The sequence below is a fragment of the Aotus nancymaae genome, unplaced genomic scaffold, assembly GCF_030222135.1.
Source record: "Aotus nancymaae isolate 86718 unplaced genomic scaffold, 86718_ANA_hifiasm-v0.15.2.pri h1tg000021l, whole genome shotgun sequence".
Lineage (NCBI taxonomy): Eukaryota > Metazoa > Chordata > Mammalia > Primates > Aotidae > Aotus > Aotus nancymaae.
This window is the reverse complement of record NW_026988433.1, coordinates 26,185,283-26,204,206: the sequence shown is the minus strand read 5'-3', so window position 1 is coordinate 26,204,206 and position 18,924 is coordinate 26,185,283. Positions and strand designations below refer to the sequence as shown.

At 37.6% G+C, this 18,924-nt stretch overlaps 1 protein-coding gene across 2 annotated transcripts; it reads left to right on the top strand.

The window, feature by feature from the left end:
• Positions 1–182: 182 nt before the first annotated feature.
• Positions 183–17,820, top strand: TMEM263 (transmembrane protein 263). Of its 2 annotated transcripts, none has more exons than XM_012469169.3 (3): positions 183–347; positions 11,230–11,299; positions 14,914–17,820. In XM_012469169.3, the coding sequence occupies exons 2-3, from the start codon at positions 11,236–11,238 to the stop codon at positions 15,198–15,200; spliced, it is 351 nt and encodes a 116-aa protein (XP_012324592.1). In that variant the 5' UTR covers positions 183–347; positions 11,230–11,235; the 3' UTR covers positions 15,201–17,820. The 2 variants fall into 2 exon arrangements, with proteins under 2 accessions (XP_012324592.1, XP_012324591.1); XM_012469168.2 differs by lacking the exon at positions 183–347 and adding an exon at positions 3,153–3,169.
• The last annotated feature ends 1,104 nt before the right edge of the window (positions 17,821–18,924 follow it).

Below are 18,924 nucleotides of genomic sequence, written 5' to 3'. Positions count from 1 at the left end.
AACGAGTGGGCGTGTGCCCGGTGGGCGCGGGAGGGGCCCGAGCTGCACGAGCGCGCGTGCGCCTCAGAGTCGGAGCCGCAGAAGGAGGCGGGAGCTGAGGAGGCGGTGGAGGGGGCGGGTCGCGTCGGGCGCCACGTCCGCAGCCAGAGGCCGCCGCAGCCGCCGCCGGCGCCACCACCACCACAGTCTTCCAGCTCCACAGCCTGAGAGGACGCCTACGGAGCCGCGATTGCCCGGGATTGTGTCGGCCGCCGCTGCCGCCCAGGCTGTCTCAGCCCTCCTCGGCGCCGGCCCGCTCCCTCCGCCCGGCCCCTGCCTTTGCCCCAGCGCGGGCCGCGACCCCGGCGGTGAGTGAGTAGGGCTGCGAGGGTAGGGGCGCAGCCTGGCTTCCTGCCCTCCTCCCTCGCCCTCTGCCGTCGGCGCCCCTGCCCCTCAGGTTCCACTCCTGGGCCTCGCTCCCAGCGGGGCCTCGGCGAGGACCCAGCGGGAAAGGGGGAGGGGTGGGACAAAGTTGGGGGCGGATGGAGGTTCGCTTCTGGGGCTACTCCTCCTCAACGTCGCTCACTGCCCCGCTGCTATTGGAGCTTGGGGACTCCCCTGGAAAGCCTCCGCCTGATTTTTTAACATCTGGGGGTTCGGAGTGGAGGCGGAGGCGGAGGTGGGGGGTGGGGGGCGGGGGGCGTCAGCAGCCTGGGAGAGGGATGCGGCGAAGGGGCTTGGGTGCTGGGCGTCCTCGCTCTGCCAACTCCTGACCTGTTGATAAACCTCCCTCTTGGGTTCAGGCACACAAGACTTGTCCCCCAGTGGACACCCCCAGAGCTCTTCCTGGGTAGGACGGCTGTATCCCCACGCCTAACCTAAACTAAAAGTGGGAATGGACAGGGTGCTGGCGGCTCCCAGGGGTGACAGGGAGTGCTGGAGCACCCATCCGTGCCGTCACTGCCTCCCAGTCTAAATAAAAACTGCCTGCTGTGCACACGCACCTTCAAGACCGATCCCCCAGCTTTCACTTCCAATCAAATCGCCTGTCCTAAACCCTTCTTAAATAGAAATTCTGGAACCCTTCGGGAGTGGGGGTGTGCTGGGTGTACAACGTGGAGCGGAGGGAGGAGGTGCCAAGCTCAGCGCTAGCCACGGCGCCTCTAGGGTCATTTTCTGCTGCTCCTGCCACGTCACTCTCTCTGCTATAGAAAAAAAAACTTGCTAGTGCCTAAAGGGATCAATGGAGAGAGAAGGGGCAGCCAGGAAGGGTTTAGAAACACCTAGAGAAAAGGGGAGGGTTCTTAATTTGATTTTTGCGTCCTTGTGAACACTGTGCTAATTCCAAATGAAAATACTTTATTTGCTATATGTGATTATTTGCTGTATGCTATTGTTTAGCCTTTAAAACTTCTGCTGGTGTGAGTGCTCTCAACAGTTCCCCAGGAATATTGATACCACACCGACAGGTAAACACGTATGTGCCTGTGCGCTCCCATGCTTACTTTTAAAAAAGAAAGGGAGAAGTAGCCTTTGATAAACCCATGTGCATCCTGTTTTGCTTTTTCCACTTGCATTTCTTTAGTCTTTGTTAGAACAGTTGTACCAAAAACCAAGTTCAGTAAAAATTTTTCCATTTATAGAAAGCATCGTTAGAAATTGTAACGGTTGCTACCTTAGACAAATAAATATACAGGTTTCTGTGTGTGCATGTGTCTTTTTTTTTAAAACTACAGGAAAATCTTTACCTTTCTTTGTTTCAGTTATTGGGTATTTGCTTTTTTCCTGCTTCCGGAATATATCTCACTGGATTATATATAAACATCTTGAGAGTAGTACTTTTGTATGCTTGTTCACAAGGATGCCTCAGTGCATAACAGAATGTTTGACACATAGTAGGAATGCAAATAACCGTTGGAATAATGTAGTGAAGATGGTGTACTGGTTCCCTGATTTAATAGAGTATTGTAATTCTGCTTAATGTTTCATTTAAGGACAACCCTTAAAAATTGCCATTTTGACACTGTCAATACTCGTCTAAGTGGGCACTTACAAGTTTTACTGGCAGATTACTTTTTCTTCCTTGCTAGATTCAGGGCATTTCTTGTAGACTATTTGCTGTTGATTTTAATGGGCAGGAGCTATCTTTAAAAGCAGACTCTTCTGGATAGTTGGTTTAAATAGAAAAACCTAAAAACGGTAAGCTGGTGTTTTAATGCACTCTGCTTGTTAGTGTATATGTAGTAAAGCTCTGTATAAATATATTTTTGAATCTCCTTGCAGTTATTTGGCAAAGAAGGTAAAACATGGGAGTGAGGATGTGGCAAAGTTCTTATAGGTAGAATATATAGAAGAATTTAGCTAATTCATTTATAGTCGTCTTTTTCTAATACAGGGAAATTGGCACCTTCTGTTTAATAACAGGTATTTTGAAGTGGCTTTGACGATAAACTGTTGTGCACTATACTTTGTAGTTAAGCTTTATGTAACATGTTAGTGTTATTTAACTTCTTTTGGTGTATAGAGGGGTGGTACCCAGAGGAAAATTCACTGTTTTAGGAATTTTTTATGACTAAAAACTTTAAATTTACATATAAATATTACTGAAACCCACAAACAACATTGATTCATCTGTTTTCCTTTAAAAAGAAAAAAGGTTTCCCAAGAGGTGTTTGTTTACTTATTCCTATTATTGGAATAAATTACCCTTTAGGGAATTGTGTTGTTAATCCTTGCTCAATATATTTGCCAGCTGCTGTATCTATGATACTGTTGTACTGGGCAAGAATTATTTCTCCCCATCTCTACAATGCTTAATGTAACTGCTGATGAATTTGTAGTCATGATATACAGTCTATAACAAAGAAATCTTTCATATGTCACAATTTCTTAAAAACCCACTTATAACCCAGTTTAGTTGGTATTGTAATAGTTTATTCACACTTCAGGACGAAGAGGTAGAACTGATTTATGTCTGTAGAATAAGTTAAATCATTTGTACTTATCTAAAGCTATTGTCTGTCATTATTGCCTTCCTTTGGAAACTATGTGTTGTTTTGTTTTTTGGTAGAGATGAAGTCTTGCTATTTTGCCCAGACTGGTCTCAAACTCCAGGGCTGAAGTGATCCTTCTGCCTCGACCTTTTAAAGTGCTGGAATTACAGGCCTCAGCCATCATGCCCAGCCAGAAAGTATGTTTTTAATAGAAACTTGTGCATTATGAGCTCTTAGCAGAGGTATTTGTTTCTTGAATATATGTTTCTTGAATGATTCACTAAATGGCAAGTGCCAGAAAAATCTATTCCCACTGGATTGTAAACTCTGGCTTAGAGTAGTGCCTGTGTGTGCTTAATCACACTGAACTCCTAAGTGCATAACAGGGTGCCTGGCACATAGTAGGGCTCAAGTGTATGTTGAACTAATGATTCAGTGAGTTCAGGGGATATAGTTTGTATAGAATTTAGTAATTTTAATGTATTAAGGGTAACATTTAAAAATGGTCATTTTGAATTTTTTTTTTTTTTTTTTTTTTGAGATAGTCTTGCTTTGTCACCCAGGCTGGAGTGTAGTGGCTTGATCTTCTCTCACTGCAATATCCACCTCCCTGGTTCAAGAGATTCTCCTGCCTCAGCCTCCCTAGTAGCTGGGATTACAGGTACCTGCCACCATGCCCAGCTAATTTTTCTATTTTTAGTAGAGATGGGGTTTCACCATGTTGGCCAGACTGGTCTCGAACTCCTGACCTCAGGGGATCTGGCCACTCAGCTTTTAAAAGTGCTGGAATTACAGGCCCATTTTAAAATTTTACTGTCAGTTGATACTTGTCTCTACATATATAGTCTTAAATTTTATTAGTAGATTATTTACCTTTCACAGTTTTAGATTAGGGATCTATTTATCTTCACAATTCCTAATGTAAGAGAAACAGGTCTCCTGCAATGGTGATAATGAGCAGGATAGTAATATAAAAAGTATTGAGTAATAAAGTGGCAATATTCATAAAGAGGTAATATCACTAAAAGTTAGGCACATATTTGTGTGTAGGAATTTGGAATGGTTAATGTGAATGAAAAGTACAGATGATGCAGTTAAGGATTTTAGCAATACCTTTATAAGGTAACTCAGCGTCTTGCGATAAAATTAGGTATTCAGGGAAAAAAATCTCTAATACTTGTGGCTTTTACATAATTTTTATTATTCTAAAAGTTCTAGAGGAATTTTGATACTACATACTGGCTATTAAGATGTGATGTACAAGAAACCCAAAACTAATCCTTTTTTTTTTTTTTTTTGAGATTGAGTCCTGCTCTGTCACTCAGGCTGGAGTGCAGTGGTGTGATATTGGCTCACTGCAACCTCTGCCTCCTGGGTTCAAGCAATTCTCCTGCCTCAGCCTCCCCAGTAGCTGGGATTAGAGGTGTGTACTACCACGCCCGACTAATTTTTGTATTTTTAGTAGAGATGGGGTTTCACCATGTTGGCCAGGCTGGTCTTAAACTCCTGACCTCAGGTGATCTACCCACTGTGGCCTCCCAAAGTGGTGGGATTACAGGCGTGAGCCACTTCACCCGGCCCTTGTTTTTTTAAGTCCCAGTGAAACTAATCTTTGCTGCACTTAGGACTTTCAAGGCCTTCTAAATAGTAAATTTCTCTAGTCTCAGTAGACTTATGCCTGGCATGGCAGAATTCCAGATTTGCTACTTTGTTGTTTATTGATAATCCTATTGGTCACTACTGCTAATGATTTTAAATGCTACTGAATATTTCTTTTTGATAGTATCTAGCTTTTTACATTTCATACTCCTCTACAGAAAAACTCCTAATTTAAGTCCAGAATGAACTCATGGTGGGCGTGGGAGTGGGAGTGTGGTTGGACTGTCAAGGAGAGCTGGTAAGTCTGAGAATATACCCAGAAGCAGCCCCAGGCTAGAGTGAAATCTCTTGAAAGTCTAGTTATCTTTTAAAAAAAATGCTCAAGCACTTTACTTTTTACTGTGTGTGAATTTAAAAATAAAACAGTATTTTAAATTACTCTAGATTAAAATGCACGCATTATGTCTCTTCTGTGGATTCTTAAGTCCTTGGCATACCACTGCCTATGTTTAAAAAGGTACATTTGGAAAGCATGACTCTAGCTTAGAGTTTTCTTTTTTTAACCCTAAATGTGGGCCATGTATTGGTATGCATCTCTTCTTGCGATGCTTAAAGTATATGTGGATACAGGTATTTCCTTTTCTTTTCTGTTTTTTTGAGACAAGGTCTCGCTCTGTTGCCCAGGCTGGAGTGCAGTGGCACGATCATGGCTCACTACAGCTACTTCAACCTCCTGGGCTTAGGCAATTCTCCCTCTTCAGCCTTCCAAGTAGGTGGGACTACAGATGTGCGCCACCATGCCCAATTTTTTTTTTTTTTTTTTTTTTTTTTTTTGTGGAGACAGAGTCTCATGTTTTCCTGCTCTTGACTTCCTTAGCTCAAGCAGTCCTCCCATCTCAACCTCCCAAAGTGCTGGGGTTACAATATTTTCTTTTTATCCTACTTATTCCATGAATACTATCCGGCAGCTTACAACAAAAACATGTACCAACAAATTGGTAAAAATACATAAATAAGATATTCAAATTGCAAACCAGGGAAAAATAGAAATCTGGGTAGTGGTCTTGAGGAGGTGTGGAAGTGTAGGGGAAGATAGGACACAACTATGCAGGCCACAGGTGCCTACCTAGTTGAGCTGGGATTTTAGCTGTAAGCTTCCTGGAAGCCAAAGAGAGAAGGAAAACGTCACACCTTTGTATCTTTTAAATATAAAAATGCATAGATTTTTAAGAAAACACACTAAATATTTGAGGGAAACAAGACATTTTCTGAGTAATTACCTCTGAAGAAATTTCTTATGTGGAGTTCCATATCAGAGCTATTAAGTGTTGTAGTGGGTAATGTCTTTAACAGTACTGTACAGTTAATATAGTAATAACCTGCATAAGGCTGTTTGTCAGGATTTCCTTATCCAAGACATAACTGTGAACAAAACTCCGTGATACCATTTTCTTAAAGCATTATGTAATTCAAGTACATTGTTTTTTAGATTATTAACTTCATCTGGTGCTAAAACTGAGATTAATTAGGATTAGATGAACTACATAATCTTTAAAAATATCATTTATGAATATTACTGGTTTCTAAGACTTGAAAATATGGATTTTTTAAATTATAAAACAATACATTTTATGGTAGAAAATTTACAGATGTTAATGCTTATATATAATGTTTATACTAGAAATATGACATTAGATTCTCCCTTTCATCTCACATTAATACCCGTTACATTCTACTTCATACAGAAAATTCAAGTATGTGAGTGTCCACCATGCATCAGACATTGATTAAGTCTCTGGTGATAGAGTAGTGAACAAACCAAGCCTTTGTTCTCATGGAGCTTACATTCTAATTGAGAGAGACCCAAAGTAAACAGACACGCATATCAAGTGGCAATAAGAGTTTGAAGAAAATAGAGCAGGGTTAGGTGAAAATGATAAGAAGAGTGGTGGGTGCTCATCTATTATAAGGTGGTCAGGGAGCATCTGATAAGGGGACATTTGCAGAAGGACCTGAGCCATATACATATATTGGGGAAGAGACTTTGAGGAAAGGATAAACAAGGAACTCTGTGTTGGTAGACTGGAATGAACAAGAGGTAGAATAGTGGAGATGGGGTTTAAATATCTGGCCTCAAAGGTATAAGGACTCTGAATTTTATTCTAAGCAAAATAAAAAGCAGTTGGAGGGTTTTAAGCAAAGTATGACATGGCTGAACTAAAAGAAGAACAAAGGTGGAAGCTCAGAGACCCATTCAGAGATTTTTGCAGTAGTACAAGTAAGACATTATTACGGCTTAAAGTGTTAACAGTAGAGGCAGTGAGAAGTGGTTATATTCTGGATTTATTTAGGCAACAGAATTTACTGATAATTAGATGGGAATGTGAAAAAAGCAGAATTCAAAGGTGACTGGTATTTTGGTTCAGGTATTTATTTAGACATGAAAAACTGAAAGTTTAGACTGTCATTCTATCTTACTGAACTACTAAAGTAGCCACTTACTGTATTAATCTCTCTTTCCTTCCATCTCTTCTTGGTTCATTTAGCATCTTAGGCACAGATAGGACAGTATAACTCTGCTCATGGCTCCTTATTGCCTACCCACAAAAGGATGAAGCCAATTCATACCATTTAGATTAATTTGCATATATCTTATGCTCTCATAAAGCAATAACTAATTTTTAAAAATTGGGATCTTTTTCTTAATTACAAGATAGGATATAGAAAAAGAATTGTTTTCTAAGGGATACCGTATTAGAAATAAAAGGTAAGACTGTTGGTAGGGATTAATGGGGTAGGCACCAGAAAGTCAGTTTTGAAATGTATACAGTTACTGGCATAATCACACCTATATTTAAACTCCAGCTAAAATATATAAGATGTACGCGTATATGTAATTTCCCATTATTTCTCTACAGGGTATGGTAGCTTCTGTTGATTGACAAGCCAGGTGATCTCCTGGATTTGTGTGTATGTGTATGGTATTAATATATAGTACTGGGATTACCGTGATGAATAAGTTGGACAAAGGTGTCTGTCCTCTTGAAATTAATAGTCCAGTGGGGGGAAGTAAGTGGCTTCAAAATAATCATTTCTCAGAAGGGACACACACATTCTGCCAGGAATTTCTGCATGTTTTGTTTTGGAATTTGTTAAATAGTATTCTCATCTTAGGGTTAAGGTTAGAATTATCTTTGATTTTTATTTTAACTATCCTAAACAGCAAGGATTTAATGAAGTTATTTGTCCTCTGCTATACAGCTTATGGTCAAGCTGAGATTCAAACTCAGGCACTCTGACCCTAGAGCCTTAACCACTGTCCTGTATAATGTGTTACGATCTTACCATGATGATAGATCAAAGAAAATATAAATGTGAATGGTAATACATGTGCCTTTGTGGTTTGGGGAGTTTTAAAATTAAGGCACATCTGTCAAGAATCTCTTTTCCCAGTAATGCATTAGCTGAAATTCTTACTGGTTTTTCTGTCAGAGATTACCTAGCTTTACTATTACTTTTTAAATCTTATGTTTGGTATGATGTGTTAAATTCTCAAACCAAACCAGTATAAGATTAGGTGCTATTGATAAATGACCTGAATCAAGATTTTCACTAGAGCAATTGAAAGATATTTATTAAACAGAACATGTGCTGCTGGACTCAGTGGGGATGCAGTGAAGTCTCATCTTAAATAGGATTTAGATTTTAAAGGCATAACAAGATGAATTCCATGAAGTTAAAAATCACCTTTGAAAATTCCCACTTGTCACAGCCTCTGCCTCTACCACCTTCATCCAAGCTACCAACAGTCTTTTATCTGGATTATTGAAATTGTTTCCTAATGGGACTTTCTGCCTCTGCTGTTGTTCTCCTATTGCTTGTTCTCCCCACAGCAGCCAGAATGATCTTTTAAAAGATCACCTTACTCTTTTGTTCAATGCCTTTCACTAGCTTCCATCTCACTCAGTTAAAAGCCACTCTCCATCCTCGCCTGCAAGGGCCTATGTTGATCCAGACCTCACTCTTTGACTTCCTCTCCTACTGCCCTTGATGCGACCCTGCCATACTTTACTGGCTGTTCCTTCTTGCTGATCCAGGTAAGCTCCTACATCATGGCCTTTGATCTTGCCATTTCTTCTCTAGAAGACTCCTCACCTAAATATCTTGTATCCTTACCTTCTTTGGGTGTCATCGCAGTAAAGCCTTCACAGACTATCCTATTTAAAATATCATATCCTCTCCCCATCCATCCCTAGCCGGGTGTGGTGGCTCATGCTTGTAATCCCAACACTTTGGGAGGCCAAGGCGGGTGGATCACCTGAGTTCGAGACCAGCCTGGCCAACATGGTGAACCCTGTCTCTACTAAAAATACAAAAATTAGCCGGGCATGGTGATGCACTCCTGTAGTCCCAGCTACTCGGGAGGCTGAGGCAGAAGAATCACTTGAACCTGGGGGGCAGAGTTGCAGTGAGTTGAGATCGCACTACTGCACTCCAGCCTGGGTGACAGATCGAGACTGTCTCATAAATAAATAAATAAATAAATTACCTGTAATCCCAGCACTTTGGGAGGCTGAGGCGGGTGGATCACGAGGTCAAGAGATCGAGATCATCCCAGTCAACATGGTGAAACCCTGTCTCTACTAAAAATACAAAAAATTAGCTGGGCATGGTGGTGCGTGCCTGCAATCCCAGCTACTCAGGAGGCTGAGGCAGGAGAATTGCCTGAACCCAGGAGGCGGAGGTTGCAGTGAGCCGAGATTGCACCATTGCACTCCAGCCTGGGTAACAAGAGCAAAATTCCGTCCCAAAAAAAAAAAATAAATAAATAAATAAAATATCACATCCTTTCCTCATCCATCCCTTTTTCTCCATAGCATAAAAATACCACTGACATGCAGTACTCTGTTTGTATTTATTTATTGCCTTTCCCCATGGGTATTCATTTCATGATAGCAGAGATTTTTTTTTTTGTCTGTATTGATTACTATACTCTATGCACCTAAAACATTGCCTGGCTCAGGAGTAGGTGCTCAATCAGTGTTCGTTAATTAATGTATTGAACTACATTGTTAATTTTCACAATATCCTTTTTAATATCTATTATATACATACAGATATGTATATATTATCTACAAGGATGTATGACTGCTGGGATCATAACCTTAGTTTTCTGGCCGAGCCAGATAATATATAATAAAGAACACTTTTAGACCAATCTTGACTTGCTCTAATCTTTACTTAAGTGAATTTAAAAGGAAGTATTTCACAATAGTAAATTGGGAAAATAAATTTTAATCATGTTTTCTTTACTGCAGCATGGCTTATTTTATTTCTTAGCTTCCCTTACTACTTTAAACTTAGAGTTAATCATAGTATATATAATATATATATATATATATGTTTTTAATAGTAAATTTTGTATTCTGTTACTACCTCTGTTCATAAGAGCTCTAAGAACAACAGAAAGTCATAAAAATTGATCTGTTACTGATTCAGATTGGTGGTGTAATCTTAAGAGAGGGATGTCTTTTTTTTAAGGACTTTCTTTAGATAGAACAGCTTAGTATTTATTTTTTCAACTTTTATTTTAGGGTCAGTATTACATGTGCAGGTTCATTACATGAGTAAAATCGTGTGTTGTGGGGGTTGGGCATACAGATTATTTCATCACCCAGGTAATAAGCCTAGTACCCAATAGGTATTTTTTCGCCCTCTCCTTCCACCCACCACCTTCAAGCAGGCCCCTGTGTCTATTGTTACCTTTTTTGTGTCTGTGTGTACTCAGTGTTTAGTTCCCATTCATAAGTGAGATTCCAGAATTTAGATTTCTGTTTTAGTGGTAATTCACGTAGGATCATGACCCCCAGCTCCATACATGTTGCTGCAAAGGACATGATCTCATTGTTTTTTATGGCTACATAGTATTCCATGGTGTATATGTACCACATTTTCTTTATCCAGTCCACTGTTGATGGGCATTTAGGTTGATTCCATGTCTTTGATATTGTGAATAGTGCTGTGATGAACATAACACATGTATGGCAGATGGTTTATATTCCTTTGGGTATGTATCCAGAAATGGGATTGCTGGGTTGAATGGCAGTTTTAAGTTCTTTTGAGAAATCTCCATACTGCTTTCCACAGAGGCTGAACTAATTTACATTCCTGCTAGCAGTGTATAAGCATTCTTTTTTCTGCAACTTTGCCAGCATCTGTTATATTTTGACTATTTTTTTTAGTTATGGTATACCTTTTTCTTTAAGTATTGTGAAGTAAATTACAGTTAAGTTAACCAGTATTCCGTAAGAGGAAATAACATTTTGTCTGCTAAACCCTACCTTCCAGCTCTCTTTCAGTGAGTAACTTTCAGTTATAGTTGAAGCACCACAGTAACAACTTAGGAAAGCTTATAATGTGACTGCCACGCTTTGGTGGGTGTTTCACGTAAGATTTATGTTGTCTGCTGGTATAATTTAAAGTATTTATTAAATGTCACAGTTTGAAGTAGGAGAGAAACAAGATGAAGACTAGTTGTATAGTGGGTATAAAATGTGGTTAATCTGAATAATGTTGATGAAGTCTCAGTTTTGCATGTGATAAGAGGTAGTCTCATATGTTGAGGTTAAAATGAAATGTGTTTGTATGTTTTTTTTAGGAGATCATGAATCAGACAGATAAAAATCAACAAGAAATCCCATCATACCTTAATGATGAACCACCAGAAGGTAAGTATGCATCTGTAACACTAAGAATGGAAAAAAATCCTGAATTAAAGTTCTGATTTAAAAAAAAATATGTTTGTTTATTTTTTTGAGACAGAATCTTGCTCTGTCGCCCAGGCTGGGGTGCAATGGTGCAATCTTGACTCACTGGCAACTTCCCCCTCCCGGGTTCAAGCAATTCTTCTGCCTCAGCCTCCCAAATACCTGGGATTACAGGCACCCGCCACCACACCTGGCTAATTTTTTTTGTATTTTTAGTAGAGACGGGGTTTCTCCATGTTGGCCAGGCTGGTTTCGAACTCCTGACCTCAGGTGATCCACCCGCCTGGGCCTCCCAAAGTGCTGGGATTACAGGTGTGAGCCCCCATGCCCGACCCTGATTGTTTTTATTAAATTTAAAGAAACAGAACCTGTTTACCTTGTCAGTACATACATTGCAAAAAAATTGAACGTAATATTTTTAGCCTCTAATAAGAAAACACAGATAATGGTGAATAGGACCACAATTTACCATATAAGGGATAATATTTTCCTGTCATTCTTGTAAGACCATTTTAGAAGTAAAAGTATCCTTTCATTTGTAAAGGGTGAGGATGGATACAGAAGAAGGATGGACCGTGTTTAGTTTTGATATCCTGCATTACAAAATCAGCCTAATTCAAGAGATATTAGAGATTTGTTGTTAAACTCCTGTTACTCATTACATTATAATTAGTAGCTCTCCTCCTCTATTAACACATGGTCTTGGGGTCTGCCTCATTTGTCTTTTTAAGTCATAATTCTTTTTTAGTTTGAAAATTGTGACATCATGAATCATTTTAATTCTTCAAAAACCCATGGACACACACCTGAATGTCCTGACTGTACAGAAAATGACTACAGGCATGTTTTTGATATAGATTGTTACTAAACTTAATCCAAATAGCGATCTCCTTGGAGAATTGCATGTTGATTACTAGGGCTGGAGGTTGTGAATCTAAGTGTTACATATCTTTTTCCTAGTTCCGTTACCTGTTATCTAAAATTTTCTTCCTATATTTCTTATATTGATTGGTAGGCCAAAATGAAATTGCTAGGAAAATAGCAACAAAGAGTTTACACTTAAGCCAAAAAGAAGTCAAAAGAACTATCCAAGGATACAGTGAACTAAGATTGTGCCACTGCACTTCAGCCTAGATGACAGTGAGACTCTGTTTCCAAAAAAAAAAAAAAAAAAAAGCAGAACTAGCTAATTAGGTTTAGTTTAGTTTGGTGGAGGAATAGCCTGGAAAATTACTAACTCAGCTCTTTTCCATGCTTTACATTTTTAGGTCTGGAACTGTGGAGTTTTGAAAAGTTAGGGCTCAGTGAGAAAGTTAACAAGGACTTTGTCAGAAAGAAATCAAGAAAGGGATAAATAAAGGCCATCCAGGGGCATGATTGTCAAGAAAGAGAACAAAGCAGAATGTCTTTCTATGCCAACCGCTAAACAAGAGGAATCTGCAAAGCAGATAATTTATATGGTGATAATTATGAGTATACTGTAATTAAAGCGATCAACTGCATTAATATTTATCTGATTTGATTAAGAAAAATTATTTATCTTCATTAAATGAATGTGTACCAAATTTGGCATGCCAAGACAGTTTTACTAATGAGCTATTTGGCTTGAGGCAGTTATCTGTTGTAGCCTCAAATCAGGAGTTTGTCTTTTTTCCTAGGGCTGGTGACCTTGATTACAAAAGAATTGCCACTTATGTAATCCTTTCCATCATAATTTTATAATGATATATTCAAATGCTCATCTATATCTTGTCTTTTAATTCAGTCATTAAAACATTTGTATTAATTATACTTAGTAGTTTTAATAAAAATATTTGGTTTTTTAAATTTATAGCTATTGCTGTATCTGTATCTATGCATTATTTTGCAAAGATATTTTGACTAGTCAGTGAGATTTTCCGACTTGTGATACAATGTAAAATCTCCAAACCATGAAAAGAAAAACTATCTCAAGGTAAATTTGTACCCTCTGGATTGGAAAGCTCAGTTTTCAGAAATTTTTGTTTTCTCCATCAAATATTATCAGTGTCCCCATGATACCTTCTCCGAGAACCTCATTCTGCTAGCATCTAGTAGTTTTGGTGCTCTTAGTTGGACTTATATACCCAACAATTTACCCTTCTTTGTGTGAGAGTGTAGTTTTTTAGAAGTAAAGCCTGAATTATATAAGTACCAAATATTTTCCACGACGTTTAGAAAAATGCCAATGCTTGTGTGTTGTTGCTGCCTAAATCATTAGGTTACTAAAGAGAAAAGGCCTGTGTTCATTTGAAGCTGGTGCTAATTTTTATGAAATCTTTCTGCTAGTCATTTTATTCCTGGGTTTGAGGTTACATGCTAATATATGTGGCTTTATTTAAAAAAAACAAAACGAACTCATGACTTAGATGCAGCTCAGTTTTTCATATTGCTATTACCTTTTATGGGGGATATCTCTAGTTTTGAAAAATTACTTAGATGATTCTCTTTTATAAGAACGACTGAGGTAGTAATTTTAAGTGTTAACCATAGCTGTAGTTTCTCTGTCCTACTTATGTCTGAATAAAAATGATTTTAGGTAGATGACACAATTTTAAATGATGAATAGTTTTCATTTTTACATAGTACTAGCTCTTTAAATAGTAAGGGAGACATAAATGAGAAACCCAAATGTATTTCCTTAATAGGGGTTCTTAAACTTTTTGGTTTCAGGATATCTTTACAGTCTCAAAAATTGAGGCCCCAAAGAGCTGTGTCTTTGTCAGTATTTACCATATTAGCAATAAAAACTGAGAAATCTGAATATTCATTAAAATAACCCATATTAACATAATTAAAATATTTTTATGAATAGTAACTCTTTCAAAACAAAAAATTGTGGAAATTGTGAGCACAGTGATATTGGTTTATACATTTTAGCAAATCTCTTTAATGTTTGGATTAATGGAAAACAGCTACATTCTTGGAGCTGCTTCTGCATTCAGTCTGTTGTATTATATCATATAACATCCTGATTCTGGAAACCTCTGTTATAGACTCATGACAGAAAGAAAGTGAAAAGACAAATGATACTTTAATAACATTTGATAATATTATGAAAATAGTAGAGCCTCTGAAATGGTCTTCGGCATCTCCAGTTGTCCCAGACCATACCTCGGTAACTATTGCTTTTTACAAAGAAGATTGTTTTAGTAATGATTAAATCCTATCAAGGAAATGCAGATCAAATATAGTTTTTTTTTATTTTTTAATACTCCTTTTAGGATAGAAAAATAAAGGTTATTAACAACAAAACCATAAATCAAGGAAACATTTAAAATAGGATTATATTTAACAAAAGTTGTCTAGTCTCTAAAGCATTTCTTCTCATAGATACTAAGACCTCGCATTGGACTAAGATATTGTAAAAATGAAGATATTGTATAGACCAAGAGCTCTGTACCCTGAAGGAAGAGCTCTTCAGTGTCCTTGAATCAGTGTGGTTGGCCTCATCAAATGAACCTCCTGATTGTGAGGAAGTCTTAGGTAACTTAATGGTGTGCACTGCTCTTTTACATACTTATATTTGATTGTCTCATAATGTTTTCTCTCCTTAGGTTCAATGAAAGATCACCCACAGCAGCAACCAGGCATGTTGTCCCGTGTGACTGGGGGTATCTTCAGCGTTACAAAGGGAGCTGTCGGTGCCACCATTGGTGGTGTGGCTTGGATTGGTGGAAAGAGTCTGGAAGTGACCAAAACAGCTGTTACAACTGTGCCTTCCATGGGAATAGGGCTGGTGAAAGGGGGTGTATCTGCTGTGGCTGGAGGTGTTACAGCTGTTGGGTCTGCTGTTGTAAACAAAGTGCCCTTAACAGGAAAGAAGAAAGACAAATCTGACTAAAATATGGAGATACACTTGCACTCCACAGCACTATAATGCCAGTGGCATTGAATTGCTAAATTATGGACTGCAACCAAGTCAACTGTTTTGGACGTTTATCTTCTAAACTGCTGTGTTGAAAGTATTGATGAGTGGCTTTCATCTAAAAAGAAGAGACCAATACGAGCACAGTATATGAAGGTTTCTCATACTTAAGTTCCAGCTTTTTATCTGGTAAAATGTTACACTTAGTTGTAACTGAAGATATGGTATGTTTGAATATTTACTATAAGTCTTTCAGTTTGACTAAAAATGTGAAAGTTGAATTTAGTAGATGATCTTTACAGTTCCATATGTATAATGTGCCAGGTAACTCATCTGCCCCTTAAGAAGGGAACGTTGAATTACATAAGCCGTACCTTTGATGTGCCTAATAGTTTCAGATGTCTTAGTTTTTTATAACCATAGTTGATTAGGCCAAGATGCATTCATTTCTTATTTAAGCTGGCAAAAATTAGCAGGAATTAGAGAAGTTTAAAAAGAAGAGATAAATGGTTTATGATACTGAATGTTAACCATCTTTTGTTAGTAGATATGCATTCTGTTAATTTAATCATTGATGCCTTACAAAAGAAAACATCTTTTCTGATTCCCTGAATATGTGCAGTTCTTAGAATCATCTATGGATTCTTTTAAAGATTGTTTGTGAAATTAGTTTTCCCTCTTTAGAATCTCAGGAGTAGTGGGGTAAAAGCATTTTCTGCTGTCAGTGGATTAGACAGTGCTTAACTGTCTTGTCAGTAGTTAAAATTAAATTGTACACTTCTCAGCCTGGGTTCATGCTCCATCATTAATTAACCTCACAGTGCCTAAAGAACATTTACTTACTGGTCAGAAGGTATTTTGGAAGAGTTTCATATTAAGGAGAAACAAATAATTTTAAGTTCTTAAATATTACTTAAAACACCCAAAATATAAAAAGAAGACTTCGCACCTATTCTATCTTTAGGATGTCTTAAATTATTAGCAGTACTCCTTTTTAAAAACACGGTAAAAGTAACCACAGATATGTGAGTACTTGTAAGTGGAATGAAATGAGCTCCATAGATTAGTTTTGAATATAAAATATGTAAAAGTGCTTCAATGGTTTATATAGGCTTTAAAAACATACTGTCTTACAGTCCTTTAAAGCAGCTATAGAGTTTGTATCATTTTTGAAGCCAATTTCAGTCAGGGATTTGAAGTGTTTGATTAGGGATGATAAATGTGTCATATCTTATTAACATGTCTCATGTCTCATTCATTCTCAATATGATTTAGTTGGAATTCATTTTCCTTTTGTTTCATGTTTAATTTCATAAACATTTAACAATTGGCATATATACTTGGCATTCCTGTCAATCAAGGATTATAATCCAAGCCTGGGAAAATCTTAAATTTCTTTATACTTAAATCTGGAAATTTGTCTCCATTCTGCCAACTTTTTCTTTTTTTTTACATAGTGGAGGGGAGGAAATGGGGGTGATACCTTGCAGTAAGTCAAAATAGCATGCCAAAAAATTTGAAACAGACCATTCTAATACCTGAGGCTTAATTGTTTATAAAATACTTAAGAGAATTACATTAATATGGAATCAACAAATGGATAAGAATATAACATAACTTTTAAAAGCTTTCGTAAATATCAGCAGGGATTGTAAGCAAATCTCTAAAGGTTCTTGAACCTTTCTACTATATACAAAACTGAAAAGTCATTAAGGCACTCAACTAATCAGGAATTAAATGGTCATTTATTTCATGCTGTATGATTTAAGGTATTTGTTGGGATTCTGATCAAATGTCATAATTGGCAAATGGGATTTTAAAAAACCTCCTAAATCAATAGGTGAACACGAAATAATTATCTAAATAATGGTACTGGAGAACTTGTTTCCTGCTATTTGGAAGAAATTATTGCTTCATTACTAGTTTATATTTCTAACTTCTACAGTTATAGACTCCACTGTGCTTTGTATCTGAATTTCTCAGTGTAGACGTTTTGTTTACTGTATGCTTGCATATTTATTTTCAACTTTGCCTGTCTTTAAGATTGCTTTAGGAAAAATGGTTGTAATTAATTTCTGCTACAGAAAAGCCACCTGGTATGTTTTATATCATCAAGATTGTTTTAAATTCTAAACTATAACTTCGTTCAGGAGGGCTTTTTCAATGATGGCAGAAAACTGTTATAGAGGTTCTTGTTGAAATGAACTAACCATTTGATGATATGTACAGCTGTATAGTTGAGTCTTTTTTAGTTTACTTATAAAGACTAGCAATTTGACCTGTTAAACAGGACTAGTTCAAGTTAAGAAACTAAGGTTGTTGTATACACCTGGAGGCATCTGTTATTCAGCTTATTGTTTGAGTGGGATTTTGGCACAATGAGGATAAACTTATGTGACCCACTTGAATGGCTGATCTAATAATGTTGACATGAATTCTGTACTTAGTGAAATGTCAGATGAAAATAACTGATGAATAATTTTTTATATTAAAGGGATGGGAAAAGAACACATGAATTTGTTAATAAAGCACTATGATCTACAAAAGATGGAATGTTTCATAAAGATCTAAAGAAATAAAGGAAACTTTAAAACAGGGTGATCTTAAAATTCTTAGTTACATTGTAGTTCAGAAAGTGCTGTAGCCAATTTAAAAATTTTTTGATAGTAATGTACAAACCTATCATCTGTGGATATGTATTTTGATGTTAACACAACCATGAAATACAAATATATTTTAAGCAACTCTAAAAAGAGTGTAGATTTCTAGGTTGTACTCCAACTTGCCAAATCTCTGCAAGGTGGGGCCCAGGACTGCATTTTAACAACCCTTCCAGGCAATTCTTGTCCACAACAAGGTTTGAAAACTGATGATGGGATTATAAAGCAGGGAGCATTTCTCTCTGTTCTAAGTAGCTGTGGAACCAACTTAGACATCTCACTGGAAAGAAATGACTAAAAGGGGTGGGGAGGACTACAGAGAATTGACTATTTACTGGGCATCTGCTTACTTCCCAGGTACTGTCCATACTTCTCATTTAATCAGCATGAGGGCCTTATGAAGGGAGTATCGTTATTCCCTTACAAATATGGAATGGGCTAATTTTCAATGTTAGTTGAGTTTTCCGTATTACTTTTGAATTAGTGTATGTCACAACTTCTCCGGCTTATGTCCAGGAACAGAAATGGGGCTACTCAGTACCTAGGCCTTTGTTCTGGTGTTGACATTCAGTGTGGCCTGTATACTTGATTTACCAGGCTAACTTGCAGCTCACTGGAAGTCTTTCAGGTGATCATTTACTTTGGTGACCACATTTTGCTACAGCAATAAATTTAGTGTGATTTTACACAAATTGAAGGAAATCTAATTTATTTAAAGAGTGTTTTTTCACAGAGGACACCGAATTTGACTCTAGTGTTTTATGAAAGGGTATCTCCCCCTGCTATATTACTGATTTTGAATTTTTAAAATTGTTTCATAGGAAGATCTGAGTTAGAATGTACAAATGGAAAAAAAGGCAAAGCAAAACAATGTCAGAGATTCAAGAGCCAAAAGCAATGGAATGGGATTTGCCTTAAGGGAATATAAAGTCAGTGTACTTCATAATTGACTAAGAATGTGGATTTTTTTTTTCAAAAAAATTTTTCATTTGTAGAGTAAGCTACAAATGTATTTCTGTAACTACCTCTGGTTCTCTGTG